The sequence below is a fragment of the Fistularia commersonii genome, chromosome 12 (assembly GCF_037954325.1).
Source record: "Fistularia commersonii isolate RoL2024-O1a breed Wild chromosome 12, RoL_Fcom_v1.0, whole genome shotgun sequence".
In the NCBI taxonomy this organism is placed as follows: Eukaryota; Metazoa; Chordata; class Actinopteri; order Syngnathiformes; family Fistulariidae; genus Fistularia; species Fistularia commersonii.
The window spans coordinates 18138388-18155817 of NC_141295.1; the positions used below are offsets into that span (position 1 = coordinate 18138388).

General features: G+C 37.8%; 1 protein-coding gene across 1 annotated transcript in view; it reads left to right on the forward strand.

Moving 5' to 3' along the window:
• The window catches only part of dchs2 (dachsous cadherin-related 2), a 37083-nt gene that overhangs the window by 3180 nt on the left and 16473 nt on the right, over positions 1-17430 (forward strand). The window contains exons 2-6 of the mRNA XM_086157497.1: positions 5940-6131; positions 6221-6452; positions 10042-10278; positions 13943-14971; positions 15042-15229. Of these exons, the coding sequence (XP_086013623.1) occupies positions 5940-6131; positions 6221-6452; positions 10042-10278; positions 13943-14971; positions 15042-15229 (1878 nt within the window). The remainder of the gene's footprint in view (positions 1-5939; positions 6132-6220; positions 6453-10041; positions 10279-13942; positions 14972-15041; positions 15230-17430) is intronic.

Below are 17430 nucleotides of genomic sequence, written 5' to 3' on the forward strand. Positions count from 1 at the left end.
AAGTTATTAATATTCATTCATTCTATATATTCGACTCTTATCGTGTGAGAGGGCTTCAGGAGGCTGTACGAGCTGTCATTGGTGGAGAGCTGGGGTTCACAGGGCCACAGATAGAGACAAGCAAGCATTCACCCACTCATTCTTATTATATAGAGACATACAAACAATCACCCTCAGGGGTCAACAACCTGCGGCTCTATGATCCCTGTGGCTTTTACAAAAAAATTGTATTTAACTACATTTTTTAAATTCTTTTTTATTTTTAAAATGCAATTTTATATTTGAAGATTATATCTTGTAACATCCAAATAACACGTGTTAAAATATTGTTGGGACTCTTATTATGCGACAGGTTTGCTGCCGGTGAATAAATTAAGTTCTGCCTTTTTTTTCCCATAAATACAAGAAGGAATTAAATAGACATTGAGTATTTTGGTTAAAAGTAACCTACAACCCAATGTCTTTTTTTCGCTATTCAAAATGTTTTTCGCGCACAGAAATGTCATTTCAATTGCACTGCAGTTCATTCATTTAAAAAAAATGCAACACACATTTTGTTAATACAAAAAAAAAATGCCGTGATAATTCATTTTAAATTTCTAAAGGGTTGCGTGTTTTCTTTACTGTGGAGAAACGGCTCCAAATGGCTGTTAGAGTGGTAAAGGTTGCCGACCCTTGATTTAAACATACATATAAAGATATGCAACCATATATAGAGATTTATTCAGCCTCTCATTCATACATCAGGAATGTTTATTGTGTGGAACTGGAGAATCTGGAGGAACCCCAAGCCATATAGATTATATACAAACATACATCTGAAATTAAATCTAGTTTTTATGAGCTTGTTTTTCCTTTGTGGTAAAAATCAACAAAACTTCATAAAAGCCAAACACTGAACCTCTTCCGTTTTTTTTATTAATTTCTTATTTTGACCATTTTAGCTCAGACCATATTCCTCACTTTAATTTCCCCTATAAGTGACATATCAACCAGTACCGAAACATTGTCTGCACTGTGATTCTGGTCTGTCGGCGTGGCATGCTAAGCTAACTTAGCCACACCGCCGCCAGTGGCTGCCGCACGGGCGGACGCTCGACCAATAAACGGTGAAGTTAATGATTCCCCATCTTATCGCCCAACCCTTGTAAAGCGTGAAAGCAGCCACTTTACATTAATCTCTGGACTTTTACTCGAATTAAGCGCTGAGTTCATTAAATGGGGTTTGAAATGGCTGATTTTGTGTTGTTTTCCAAATCTTCAGTGATATATTTCAGGGATATTTACAAAAGTGAGTCCCGACACGGGAGTGGCAGCTGCTTTCCCGGTCAGTTGCTACCAAAAAAAAAGATATATCATCCAATAAATACACTCGGTATGAGTGAAGTGTCGGTTTACGTGTTTGATAAGCACCTTAAGTGTGTTGTAACCACGGCGTAGTCCAGGTTCTTCCAGTGAGGGGTCGTAAAGCCCGTGGCGATAACGGCTTTATGGCAGATCTGCGTGAAAGCGTGCGTCTTCACACAAGGACGGCGAGTCCCAGATCCGCCGCGTCCCTTCGACTCGCCCTCCAGCTGCAGGGATTTTTCATTTTTATTGTTCTTTTATCGCAGTGACCTCAGTGACAAGTAAGCCGCCGCTGTGAGTCACCGCGAACACTTGTCTCTGTGCGTGGCTGCAAACACAAGAAATACTATACATGTCATACAGCAAACATATTAGAATATATATATACATGTATTTGTATGCACACACACACACCCACAAACACAAAGAGGTGTGTATTTATACATATATATTCTATTATATTTCTAAATGTACTTATAGATGTATACGCATACAAACATATACATATATACATACATATTTACATACACACATTGACAAACAGTGACAAATATATACATATATACAAACTAATATTTATGTATGCTCATGTGTATATATATGTACATATGTATATGCACATACATACACGCCTATATATACCAACACACATATATACATGTGTATACATATATGTATATATATATGCACATACAAACATATTACAAATATATATGTATACACACACACACATATATATATATATCTATACATGAATACATCCAAAAAAGTGTGTGTATAAATGCATACATACGTAGGGATGTATGCACACATAAATAAACATACAGACACATATATTCATATTTACACATTTACATGCATACACAGAACATATATATACATATGTATATGTAAATACATGTATATTCAGCATACATCTTCATCTTTACACATAAACATATATAGATACTTACACACGCATCTGAAGAGATGTATACATTAAATACATACATGTACCTCATTTATAAATACAAATGGGTATATGTCTATGTAGATTATAAATTGTTTATATATATCTCGATGTGTGCATGTGTACATATTATATATATTTCATATAAGTATGTATATGCAAAAATAAATCAATGCATAAATAAATATATATATGTATATATATAAACAGACATACATACACATATATATGCATAAATACAAACACATGTATATATACAAACATATATATGTACATACATTCATATAAACACATATCTGTATACATAGGTATATACACATATTTACATTTATATATGTATATATATGTATGTATATATACATACATATATACATTAACATACACACATACATATACATACATTAACATACATACGTATATAAATATATATACATGTACATATATACATATGTACAAATATACACATACTTGTATATATGTATATGTATGTATAAATGTATGTATGTATATTTATGTATATATATGTATATATTTATGTGTCTATAAGTATGTGCATGTGTTTGCGTATATATGCATGAATGTATGTATATGTAGGTTAAAACATATTTTGTATAAAAATGTACGTTTCTAAGTATGTATATATGTATGTATATATTTCTGCAAATAGAGATACACATGCATATACATATATAAATTTCTGTGTGTATATACTTTACATATGTATTTACATTTGTGTATTAATGTATAGATGACCACACACATATACATACAAACAGATTAATATGTATTGTCATTCATATGTAAAGATACATATATAAATACATATATACACTCACATAAATACATACATAAATATACATATATACATATAAACACACATTCAACAGAAATACATGTACGTACATATATATACCATTATATATAAACATACTAAAATTTAAATACATACATGCATATACATATACATACATGTATAAGTCTATAAATATATGTATACAAATACTGTATATATATTTGCATATGAGTATACACATGTATATAAATATGTCTGTGTGTATATATTTTACATGTATGTATGTATGTATGTACATATATATATGTACATTCATATATATGTATATATATACACATATATATGTGTGTGTGTGTGTGTGTGTGTGTGTGTGTGTGTGTGTGTGTGTGTGTGTGTGTGTGTGTGTGTGTGTGTGTGTACATACATAAAATATATAAACACATAAATATACATACCGGTATATACATTCATATCTACATAAAGAAAAATACATACTTATGTACACTAACATATATACACACAAACATATATAAAAACACTCTGCATACATATATATATATATGTATATTTTATATAAGTTATATATATATTTATATTTACACACATGTATATACACATAAATATATATATGTACATACACAAACACACACAAATATACAGATAAATAAATATGTATACAAACATCCATACACTCACATGCATATTTTTATACATACATAAATATTTATCCATACATAAATATATTCACACATATACATACGTACACTTAAAAAAATCATCAAATACAATCATATATGTACATTTATGTATTCACATATAGATAGTGACCTTCATACATAGACAAACTTACAAATATAAATGTACATGTATATCTACCAACATATTTATACATATAGATACATACATACATTTATTTACATATGTATACATATACCTGCACAAACATACATACAAACATAAATGCATGCATATTGACATACACAACTATACATATATACATGTATATATGTATGTATCTATGTATATGTAATTATGTATAAATGGAACGATACATCTATATATGTATCTATATATCTATACAAATTTGTATGTATATTGATGCCTGTATGTTTATGTATTTTTTTTAAATGTATGTAAGTATATTTATGTATATATGTATCTTATGTAATCTTATGCATATATATAAATATATGTGTGTGTTTGTGTATATATGCATGAAAGTATGTATGTATGTATGTGTGTATGTATGTATATGTTTATATATATGTATATGTATGCATGTTTGAATGGATGTATATGTATGTGTATATATGTAGAAATAGGTTTATATATTTTCGTGTATGTATGGACATATCTAAATATGTATATATATATATATAAGTATATGTATGTATATATCTTTGCGAATAATTGTACACATGAATATGTATATGTCTGTGTGTATATATATTACATATGTATGTAAATTTGTGTGTTAATGTATAGACAACCACACACACATACATACATACAAATATATATAGATGTATACATATATATACAGATATATATATATATATAGATATATAGATATCTATATATATATATATAAATCCATATATAAACTCCCAAACATACGAAATAACATACGAAATAAAAATATTCAGATATAAACACAGATACCCACACCTACATATATACATATATATATATATATATATATATATATATATATAAACATAGTAAAACTTACATACATACATGCATTAACATTTACACATACATATATGTTTACACATACATACATAAATTTTTATACAAACATATATATATATCTATACAAACATACATACACATTTACATATACATAAATACGCATATATACATATAAACATGAATATATATGTATGTATGTATATATATGCAAATACTATATATATATATATATAAAAGTATACACGTGTATATATGTATATATTTTACATGTATATGTATACACAAAGACATATATACAGTTTTACACATGCACTCAAAAACACCATTATACATACACATAAATTCATACAAATATACACTTACATATATATATTCATATATGCACATACATATTAGTCCTACATACATACATACATACATACATACATACATACATACATAACTCTTCACCAAGCACTACCCCACTAATCTTACTTAGCCTCAACCACACCCTGAAAAAGTACCAAACCGGAAAAAAAATGAGGAAATGATTGTATGTATGGCTATTTGGTAGCGCGGTTACATCTGGCTTCCGACTGCAGGCACTTTGGATCTTCAGTGACTGGATTGAACTTTTTGTAAGTCGCATTTGGATCGAAGCGTCTGCCAAATGACTGTAATGTAAGGAAATGTAATGTAGATCGACATACAAACATACATGCATATATACACATACATATATTCACAACAAATATACACATACATACATACATACAAACATACATACATACACACATACATAAGTTTATATATATATATACATACATACATATATATATACATATATATAGGTGCATACATACTAATATATACATCCATAAAAATACACAAATATATGTATACATATTTATATATGTACACACACATACATACATATATAGACATAAATATATTATATACATACATACATACATACATACATACGAACACATTCATACATGTATGTACATCTGTATGTATATATATATACACACACACACACACTTCTCTACATACAAAATAAATAATTTATATGTATAAATAAAATACATTTAATTTTTTTTATCACCAGTCAACTTTTAGTCCAGCAGCAGAAAACACCTGTGACATTTCAGATTTCTTCATTTCTTCATTCAGGTTGCAGCAACGGACGCTGACAGCCCCGAGTTCGCCACGCTACACTATTCTCTGTCCGATGGCTTCGACAGGCAGGACAAACACCCGCTTTTCCGCGTTCATCCGCAGACCGGGGAGCTTTGCATCTCCCAGGACATCGACCGCGACTCGGGCCAATCGGTCCATGACATCCTGGTCAAAGCAGAAGATCCAGTGAGTGGACTCCTTCTCCCGAAATCGCCCAAATCAGAGAGCCTCCCCGTGCAAAGCTGTCAATTATTTTCTCCTTTCCCGCTTGTCAGGGAGGCCTGAGCGCTCAAACCTACGTGCACATCGAGGTGGAGGACCTCAACGACAACGCCCCGGTGTTCGACCCTTCAGAGTACACCGTGAGCATCAGCAGCCATGCCCAACCCGGCACCGAAATCCTCAACGTCATCGCCACCGACAGAGACTCCGGGGGATTCGGACACGTGACCTACAGCATCCTCCCTGGAGATACGTCCGATTTATTTGCACTTGACTCTCAGACAGGTAGGAGGTCATACACTCCGCTCCCTGGCTCGAGTTTTCCTTTCTTTAGTGTCTCTTTTTCTGCTGAACGAGTTTTGTGTGGAGTCTCGGTGTTCTCCTGGTGCCCGCGTGGAGTTATAAACCTCATAGTATAAATATTGTCCAGACATACGAGTGTTTGTTTGTCTCTGTAGGACCTGTGCATAAAGGTGCGAATGTTGTATGTCTCAAATTTGACATGTGAGTGAGAGGATCCCCTATTCTTGCTTTCTTTCCAAACCTTTATTTAACCAGGATTCCCCTTGAGATTAAAAAACCTCTTTTTCAAGGGAGTCCTGGCCAAGAGGCAGCAAAACAAAACAGTTAGATTTTTTTTTTTTTTTTGAACATATATTAGAACAAGTTCTTTGACAGAGTCACAAACATTCTTACAAAACCTCATGACAAGATACACATTATACAATATTCTTTATAGGTATAATTATTTCTACCATTCATTTAGCAATTCACTTATTTCCTCAATAGCAAGCGAAAGAAAAAGAAAAAAAAACTAAAATACGAGTTAAAAAAATAAATAAAAAATAAATATATATATAGCTCAGTCAAATAGAGATAATATTCTCAACTCTCCAAATAGTTTTTGATGGGTGCCCATTTGTCAAGATGTCATAGGTTTGCTGTTATGAGTTCCATGCAGTTTCCATCCTTAAGCCTTAAGAACTCTGAGCAAAAACACCTGTTTTTTCCTTAAATCACTTGTTGATGCTGTACCCATAATGAATTGCTGTGGATCAATTGGTCTGTTTAATTTTAAAATCTCACTTAAAACAGTTACATTTAAAATGAAATTAAAATTACATACATATCAGTGAAGTCGTCTCAAGCCCTCTCAATCTGGACTTAAAGCCGTTCAATGAAACAAGATCCGTGAGTTTGCAACATGTTCCATGTAAAGTGGGAAAATAGACAAAAGCCTTTTTTCCCACTGCGGCTCCGAGTGGCTTGGGAAAATAAATTATAAATATCTAATTGAAGTGTATTTCATTAGTGTTAATTCCTTTTTTTAACTTTTAGTTCTCAGTTGGAAGATTATTGTGATCTTGAAGTATTTAATAAAATTATATTTGTTATTTTTCGCCGCTCAAAATAACGTCACACTCGCGGAAGCCGGTAAAGTCCTGATTTGCAGGTGCGCTGAAGTTCAGGTGCAAAAGTCCCATGAACCAGATGAAACAAATATTTATGAAGATATTTTGCAAATACTTATTTTTCATTGTTTACTGTCACAGTGATTTTTTTCCCGATTTATTTTTAAAATTCAGGTCGAGGCTCCGCTACACGCTCTGAAAGCCCAAAGCTCAAAATGAGTTCATTACATAAATAAAATTTAATTTTCTTCGTAATACTTTGTGAATTTCAGAAGCAACACACTACACACTTTTTTATACAAAGCGTAAAGGTAATAAAAAGCAATATATACAGTGGTAGCTTTATTTTAGACGTCAAAAAGTAATTGCGGCTCCCAGTGTTTTCTTTTCCTAGGAAACCGGGTCCAAACGGCTCTTTGGGTGTTACGGGTTGCCGACCCCTGGACTAGAGTTAGTAACAAACCTCAAAGCAGCTTGATACAACCTAACTCAGACACTCAGCTGAAGCATTCATATACAAAAGGTCTCCATAATCTAAAATGGATAAAAAAGTTGCAGTGACGAGTCGCTTTGTGACCTCAAAAGAAAAAACAACATTAATTTCGGAATAAAAAACCCAGTTTCGATTTGAGTTTCTTCACAAGATTCTCAACATGGGGCTTAAAAGACAAAGTGTCATCAAGCAAGACACCAAGATGTTTGTATACATGAACCACCTCAATTCCACTTCCCTTAAAAAATGTGGAGATAACTTGCGGCCTCTTGCGAGAGTTTGGAAACAAAAATTAGTTTGGTTTTGTCCGTATTAAGGACTAATTTTAGTAGCAAAAGTGTGTGCCGCACCACATTAAAAGCATTCTGCAGAGATTCAATAGCAGCTGCAGGGGACGAGCCAAAACAGTAAATTATCGTGCCATATTGTAAGTCTCTTCCCCGACATGTGAACGAGTTAACGGTTGTTCGTCCGTATGATGCGTGAATGGTTGCGTGTCTGTATAAGTCCTGTGAAAAAAGGAGCAAAAGTTGTATGTCTGGATATGATGTGTGAATGAAGGAGTGAATGGTTGTACATTTCTATACAAGATAGATAAGTACGATTGATAATGAATGAACAAATCCAATGCCATTTTTTTTTTTTTTTTTTAGGGTCATGAATGCTTATTTTGTAGTTATTTCCAAATACAGAGACAATGATACGCAGATATGCAGACAAGTGTTTGAATACACTGAGTGGTGATGAATCTTTTAATGTGTTCCTTGGTTTCCATATAATATCTGGAGAAAAAACAAAGTACATCTGTCGCCCAGCTAAAAATGGAAGCCGGATCGAAAGTATCGACTGGATAAAGTTTTGGGGGAGATAAAAAAAAAAAATCTGCATACAAAGAGTGCTCCAAAAATAAAAAATTTATTTTACATAAAGTTCAGAAAATTTATTATAGAATGACGTGTCGAGCTAAAAGATGCTCTTCCTAAAATACTAACCAAAAAAATGCTTAAACATGTTATTGTGGCGCCATTTTTAAAGGGAATGATCAATTTTTTTTTTTTTTTTTTTTTTTGTGCCTCGTTAGATATATAATGTTATTTTAACATTATCTTAGACTTGCTTCGAGAACAGGCCCAAGAAACAGATACTCTTAACAAGTGTACCGATATTGAACTTCACATTATTGATCAGAGGGTTTGAGCATACAATATCGGCCATTTACAAAGGAGACAAGGTCTAACATCAAAATCCTCATTTAAACTTTGTGGGTTCAGTTCCCGTTTCAAAAGGATGGAATTCAGGACATATTTACTCCATTTTTTAATTTTGCTCGAAACCTCATGCTATAATAAATCCCGTACTCTATGTAAAATAAATCTTTATTTTTGGAGCACTCTTGTTGTGCTGATGTTTGTCCTCAAACCTCTTATTTTTTCCATAAAATACAAACAACCATCAAAAGATCCGATAGCTGGTACGTAAATAACTTTCCAGCGCATCATCGGTCGCTTTACATCCACAGAATCTTTAAGTGTGAACGTTTGTCCGACTGTTTGGGGATAAACGGCGGCTCAGAGCCCTAATGCCGCCTGATCTGATTGTCGGTGTCACTGTGCAGAAGGAGCGCAGAAACGTATCCAGATATCAAAAAGCACCACTTTTTGAGAGTACCATCGGGAGAAAATGTAGCACTTAATACCTTAATACCTGTGCAATATTTCATCTCATAACAGCTACACTACAATTTTCCCTTCTATCATACTATTGTGCACTCCTTACCTCACTTGTTACTAAGACACTTTATAGTTTCACTGAGACATTTTATAGTTTATTTTTATTTCTAATTCTGCCTTTTCTTTTATTATTTATTACTGTTATATTTTCTGTAACTCTGGCACAGCAATTTCCTTCGGGATTAATAAAGTTGTTCTTATTCTTATTCTTATTCACCCTACCGGTCCATCCTGTGCAGGGGTGCTGTACCTCACCTCGCCGCTGACCCATCTGGGTGTCGCCGGTGTGAAACTCTCCATCGCCGCCCAGGATGGTGGCGGTCTGACCTCAGTCAGGCCGGCCGAGGTCACGGTCAACGTCCTGCGCAGCGCCCAGGCTCCAGCCGTGTTCAAGAGGTCACGCTACGCCTTTGCCGTCTCTGAGGACGCACCTCCGGGCACGTCTGTGGGGACAGTAGAGGCCGTCAACCCATCTGGTGAGTGCAGATCGAATCATACTTGCATGATTAACGTAATTTCTGGACTATTGGGCGCACCTCAATATAAGCCGCACCGGCTAGCACAGGGGTCGGCAACCCGCGGCTCCTCTTTCATCTTTACACTGCGGCTCCGAGTGGCTTGGGAAAATAAATTATAAAAATTTAATTAAGTATATTTCATTTGTTTTAATTCCTTTTTTTAACTTTTAGTTCTAAGTTGGAAGATTATTGTGATCTTGAAATATTAAATAAAATTATTGTTTTTCGCCGCTCAAAATAACGTCACACTCGCGGAAGCCGGTATACCCGCCAGCCGGTAAAGTCCCGATTTGCAGATGCTGTGCGCTGAAGTTCAGGAGCAGAAGTCCCTTAAACCAGGTAAAAGAAATATCTATGAAGATATTTTGCAAATATTTATTTTCTATTGTTTACTGACACAGTGATTTTTTTCCCGATTTATTTTTAAAATTCAGGTCAAGGCTCTGCTAAACGCTCTGAAAGCCCAAAGCTCAAAATGAGTTCATTACATAAATAAAATTTAATTTTCTCTGTAATACTTTGTGAATTTCAGAAGCAACACACGACACACTTGTTTATACAAAGTGTAAAGATAATAAAAAGCAATATATACAGTGGTACCTTTATTTTAGACGTCAAAAAGTAATTGCGGCTCCCAGTGTTTTCTTTTCCGAGGAAACCGGGTCCAATCGGCTCTTTGGGTGTTACGGGTTGCCGACCCCTGGTCTAGCCGATCGCTATCTTGGTCTTCCTCCTGCGCACTAAAACATCAGTCGTCTTCTTCGGCGTCATTTCATCGGTCCGATGTGACGAGGATAAATGTTTTAGCGTCGTGAAGCTCGTTATCCCTCCCCTAAAAAAAGTCCATATATCAGCTGCATCGTTGTTTACGTGAAAAAAGTCGCGGCTTATTGTCCGGAAGTTACGGTATGTTGGAACCTCCATTTCTTCAATGACATTAAATCCCACAGATTTTTCTGTTTATACCTTGTAATGAGTCATAAAACTATCAGCACTGGGTTTCCATGGAACTGGAAACTATAACCATGTTCTTCATTCTACAAATACACTGATTATCTATAAAATCAGTGTCCAAACAGTCAAAAATGAACAAATTTTGATCACTCAAGCAGAGGTGAGTTCATAATCAGAATCATTTATTAAAGTTTTATTAAGATTTAGATTAAGATTAAGATTAGATTCATTAAGATTAAGATTTATTAAAGAGTTAATACATAAATACAAAGTTATTCTAATTGGTGCGTTTAAATAAATGAATTTGAAATATGTTATTGTAGGGTTGCTATGGAGATTTTAAATGTTTTCAAAAGTAGGATGTTAATGACAGATGAGGACAGACAGGAATCTCCATGGACCATGATGTTTGAAGAACTAGTGATCTGTAATGAGCAGGGAACATGCTGAAGAAAATCTGTGGGTGGAGTTATGCTTTGGAAAGGAGAGGAATGAAGGTTCGTCGCAGAAAAACAGAATGTGCGTGAATGAGAGGAACGGTGAGGCTACTGGGAGTGGAGAGCAAGAAGCAGTGATGCTGTATGCTCTAAAAACAGTGACAATGACGAAAAGACAGGAAAAGAAGAATTTGTCACAGGGGTGCAGGACATGTATGACCGAGACAAAGTGATGACCGAGATGGTTTGACATGAACACTTCTCTGTTCATGTCCAAACCATGGTGAAGATCTAGGTAAAAGGTTGCTGAATGTGGAGCTGCCAGGCAGGAGAGCTAGAAGAAGACCAAAGAGAAGATTTATAGATGCAGTTAGAGAGGATATGAGATTAGTTGGTGTAAGAGAAGATGATACAAAGAACAGGGTTAGATGGAGAAGGTTGATTCAATGTGGCGGCCCCTGAAGAGAAAGCCCTAACGATAAGGAGAATTTGTCACAGGGGTGCAGGACATGTATGACTGAGACAAAGTGGTGTCTGAGATGGTTTGGACACGAACACTCCTCTGCTCATGTCCAAACCCTGGTCCAGATCTGGGTAGAAGGTTGCTGAAGGGAGAGCTGCCAGGCAAGAGGTCTTGTTGAAGACCAAAGAGAAGATTTATGGATGTAGTTAGAGAGGATATGAAATTAGTTGGTCTAAGAGAAGATGATACAGAGAATAGGGTTAGATGGAGAAGGTTGATTCAATGTGGCGACCCCTGAAGAGAAAGCCCCAAGGATAAGGAGACGTGTTATATTTATATATATTCATTATTATACAGAGATGGCATATATTCATGCTATGTTTGCAGATGTTTGTAGACATTGTGATTGTTTGGATGTGTTATTACTCCTTGAAAAGGAGAGGGCTGGAGGCTAGCTGCAGAAAGACAGGATACATGTATGGATAAGAGGGACCCAAGTGGAAGATTATATTTGTGCCAAGGATTTAAATGCCCTTTAATGGTGAGCTAACTATCTACAAATCCAGAAGTTTACAAATCTCTTATTGGTGAACGCAACTGTGAAACAATATAGCTGTCGTCATTCTGCCAACCCCGACCCCTCGAAAAACAATTCAAATTCATTTTTATTTCTCTAAATTTGGAAACGGTTGGAGCGAATGGCGAGACGCCCGAGGGATCTTTGCGTCTCGCCTCCAGACGAGAAGATGCGAACAGGAAAGCTGCCGTTTAATCTTTAATCCGCTTTAGCCTGATAAATAGGTGACAGATGACCAACAGTCAGGTAACCCAGTGAGGCATTCTGTTTTCTTGGGGATTATAGCTAATGTTGTTAAAATGCGCAGAAAATGCAGTTATTAATAATTTCATGAGTATTAACTCGTTCCTCTGGTTTGAAAGAGAGCTAAAGCTACAGATAACTTCTTTTCTCCAGAACATTCCCTTCTCTTTACCATCGGTTTCAGCAACTTGCAACACGTTTCCCAACAGCTCCGCCATAAAGCCAGACAGTTATTTAAGGGACATCTCATCAATTAACGGATTAATTAATGGAGCTGAAGCGCAAACGACAGGCTTCGGGGGGGTGTTTGTCCGGTGTCGGCCGCCGCTAAGCTGCCGCGGATTAAGAGCGTCGTGTGTTTCAGGGGCAACAAACACTTAGTGGGGATTAATGGGATGGACCTTCTGACCTGTGATTACCTCTTGTTGTTGGATGTGTGTGTGTGTGTGTGTGTGTGTGTGTGTGTGTGTGTGTGCAGGCACAAATCTTATATTTGCAAATTGTTCACTAAATATTTTACAACTAGATGAACCGACCCTATATTTACCCGTTACATAATTACATTTAAAACAAATGTAACACTGAACACATTTTTGGTAGGATAGTATCATATCAAACCAGCACACAGAGACAACCCGCTAATGCTAAATGCTAAATGCATTAAAACGCCACCCAATCACAAACCGATTGTCTGATGACACTTTCCATGTAGGGCAGTTCTCTTAGCAGAATTACCCCAGGGGAGCATCGCTAGGGGCTAGCCTAGAATTAGCTTTTAGCTTTCTCAAAGCGTCTTCGGTGGAGCTCAAAACAAAGAGACGATGCTACCAGAAGCTTATCAAGGGTGACATGTTGGTCTATGTGGTGCCGACGTCCAACTACGTTCATGAAATGATTTTGTATATTTAATATATTTCAATTAAATGGCAGTAATGTTTTTCTTTACAGGCTCCAAAGGACCTGTGTCCTACAGAATCTCCTCTGGGGACCTTCTGGGCTTGTTCTCAGTTCATCCAAAGTCCGGCCTGATCAGCAATGTCCAAACTCTGGACCACGAGTCGCAGCCTTACACCCTGCTCTTCCTCCAGTCCTACACCGACTCCTCTCCGGTTTACAGCACCGCCCAGGTCAACATCACCGTCTCCGACATCAACGATAACGTCCCCGTCTTCCCCAGAACCAGAGACGCCATCGCGGTGTCCCAGAACACCCCGACGGGAACGGTGCTATTCATCGCTCATGCTCACGACCCTGACAGTGGCGCCAACGGGAGGATTCAGTATTCCCTAAAAAACGGCAAAGACGGCACATTCCTCGTGGACCCCGATCTCGGGACGGTGACTTTAAACCGGAGTTTGACGGCGCATCGCCCGCAGAGATACAGCCTGGAAATCGTGGCGAGCGACGAGGGAGAACCTCCCCTGAGCTCCATCCTCACGCTAACCGTGGACGTAGACCGCAGCCTGGCGGAGGACAGCCTCGCCTTCGAGAGCCTCGTCTACCAGGTGGAGATCGGCGAAGCATACCGGAAAGATTCGCGGGTCATCCAGGTGACGGCGCACCGGAGCAGAGTCGCTCACACGTCCAACTCGGGCCTCACTTACTCCTTGGAGGAGGAATCGGGCTTCCCTCCCGCTCCCTTCCGGATCCATCCAAAGACGGGGTGGTTGTATCTCGCCCGAAACCTCGACTACGAGACGGAATCTTCCTATCGTTTCCGAGCGTTGGCCTCGGCGAGCGAGGCCGCGTTCGCCAACACCACGGCTTCGGCCACGGTGATGGTGATGGTTCTGGACATCAACGACAACCCGCCGGTGTTCGGCCGCGACGTGTACTACTTCACCGTATCCGAGGGTCTGTCGCCGCAAGGGCTGGTGGGGAAAGTGACGGCAGCGGACGCGGATTCTGGGAAAAACGCCCAACTGTCCTACATCCTTCTCTCAGATGGGAAGTTTTTCCGTATCAACGCAAAAACAGGTGAAAACGAATCGATGCTAAAAATACAGTCGTCTTGCTAGTTTGGAAGCTAACCCTGTGACCTCTCCAGGGGAAATCATCAGCTGGGTGGCGTTGGACCGCGAGCAGCACTGCCAGCACAACCTGAAGGTGCTGGTGACGGACCAGGGTCATCCTCGCCTGAACGCCACCGCCAACGTTCACATCCTGGTCACCGACGTCAACGACAACCCTCCACAGTTTGTGCACGTGGCCGCCGGCAAGGAGCTCAATGTGCAGGTACGTTCGGATAAAGACCCGTTCTTTTAGCGAAGGTGAAACAACTGAAACAAGGAGTGAGAATTTAAAAGAGAGAGCGAATCTTCTTCTTCTTCTTCTGCTTTCGGCTTTTCCCGTCAGGTGTCGCCACAGCGAGTCAACTTTCTCCATCTAACCCTATTCTCTGTATCCTCCTCTCTCACAACAACTACCTTCATATCCTCTCTCACTACGTCCATAAATCTTCTCTTTGGTCTTCCTCGAGACCTCTTGCCTGGCAGCTCCAACTCCAGCATCCGTCCACCAATATATTCACTATCTCTTCTCTGTACATGACCCAACCATCTCAGTCTTGCTTCTCCGACCTTCTCTCCAAAACATCGAACATGTGCCGTCCCTCTGATAGACTCATTCCTGATCCTCTCCATCCTGGTCACTCCCAAAGAGAACCTCAACATCTTCATCTCTGCAACCTCTAGTTCTGCCTGCTGTCTTTTGGTCATTGGAACAGTGTCTAGTCCAAACATCATCGCTGGTCTCACCACTGACTTGTACACCTTTCTTTTTATTCTGGCTGAAAGTCTTCTATCTCTTCGTACCCTGACACTTTTCTCCACCCATTCCAACCTGCTTGGACCCGTCTCTTCACTTCTTTTCCGCACACTCCTACGCTCTGGACTGTTGACCCCAAGTACCTGAAATCCTCCAGCTTCTTGATCTCCACTCCCTGTAGCCTCACCGCTCCACCCGAGTTCCTCTCATTCACACACATATATTCTGTCTTGCTGCGACTAACTTTCATTCCTCTCCTTTCCAGAGCATACCTCCACCTCTCTAGATTTTCCTCTACCTGTTGTCTGCTCTCACTACAGATCACAATACTTGTCAAAATCCTCTTGTCGTGGTAAATGGACTTGAACATCTTCACTTGAAGATGGAGGCTGAAATGTCTTCAAGTAAAGAAATTCAAGTCCAGTTGAAAAGAATTCACCTGGATAAGTGAGAATCTCCACAGATGAACCTGAATAGTTGTATGTCTATTTAATCTGTGAATGAATGAATGAATGAATGCGTCTATTTCCCTTTATGACGGGTGAATCAGATGGCGGTAAGTCTGCGTCCTAATATCTGGGTAATTATTCGGCTAATTTATGAATTTTTCGGCACGGTTGGTGCTTTCCTCATGGAGGCGGAGCTTCTGGTGGCGCCTCCTTCCAGGAGGCAACTGGAGAAAATACATAAATGACATTTGCTCAGTTTTCCATGTAAAAGGACGTCTGGCAACAAGGTTGTTTTCTGTGTGGACGTCGCACGTTCTTGCGTGCTTCGTCCAGGTTCTCTGGTTTCCCCACCCAGTCTAAAAAACACAAATCATGCAGTAGGTTGGAGACCCTAAATTGTACAGGCGTGCAAATGAGGGAGCGAATGGTCGTATTGCCTTTCGCCCAATGACAGCTTAGAAGGCTGGAGACTCTGAGTGCAGGAAAAATTGTACAGATAATGAATAAATTACTGTAATTTCCGGATTGTAAGCCGCTACTTTTTCCAGACGCTTTCAACACTCCGGCTCAAACAATGATGCTAAATGATGGATTTTTTTTTGGAGCTAACAAGCTTCAGGCCGCCGTAACATTTAGCCTCGCGCATCCGACCAATGAAATGAAATTCTGAGGCCGTTAAATTCCGACACCGAAGAAGACGGAAGACCAAGATAGCCTTCAGCTGGAGTAGGACAAAGCGGGGAAAGAAAATGGATGGACTTTTCCTCGTGTTATTTATTATTAACCTTCCTCTTGTGTTCGGGTCGCCACCGACCCGTTTTAGTTTTTAAATGCATAAAATAATCACTTAAATTTTTTTTATTGCATCAAGGCTTCTTGACTTTGTCAGGAACCTTGATTTCAACAAAATTCAACAAAAACATTTTTTTTCACTGTATTATAAAATGCTCTAGTTGAAATTATGTCCTTTGCAGTGTTAGGGTCGGTTTCGACCCAGGTATAAAAATAAGATTACAAAGCAATAATTAGAGCCAAAATTTAGATCTTAAATGCATTGTCAGCCAACACAATGACAACCAACTCCTTCCCCACTCATGTGAGCTTCTGGGGACGCTCATTTGTCCAGGATTGCTGCAAAAAAGACAAACAAAAATGAGCATGTCCAGACACGTCAGACACATATTTATATTATTCTCTTGAGGTTAATTTTTCTTTTTTTTT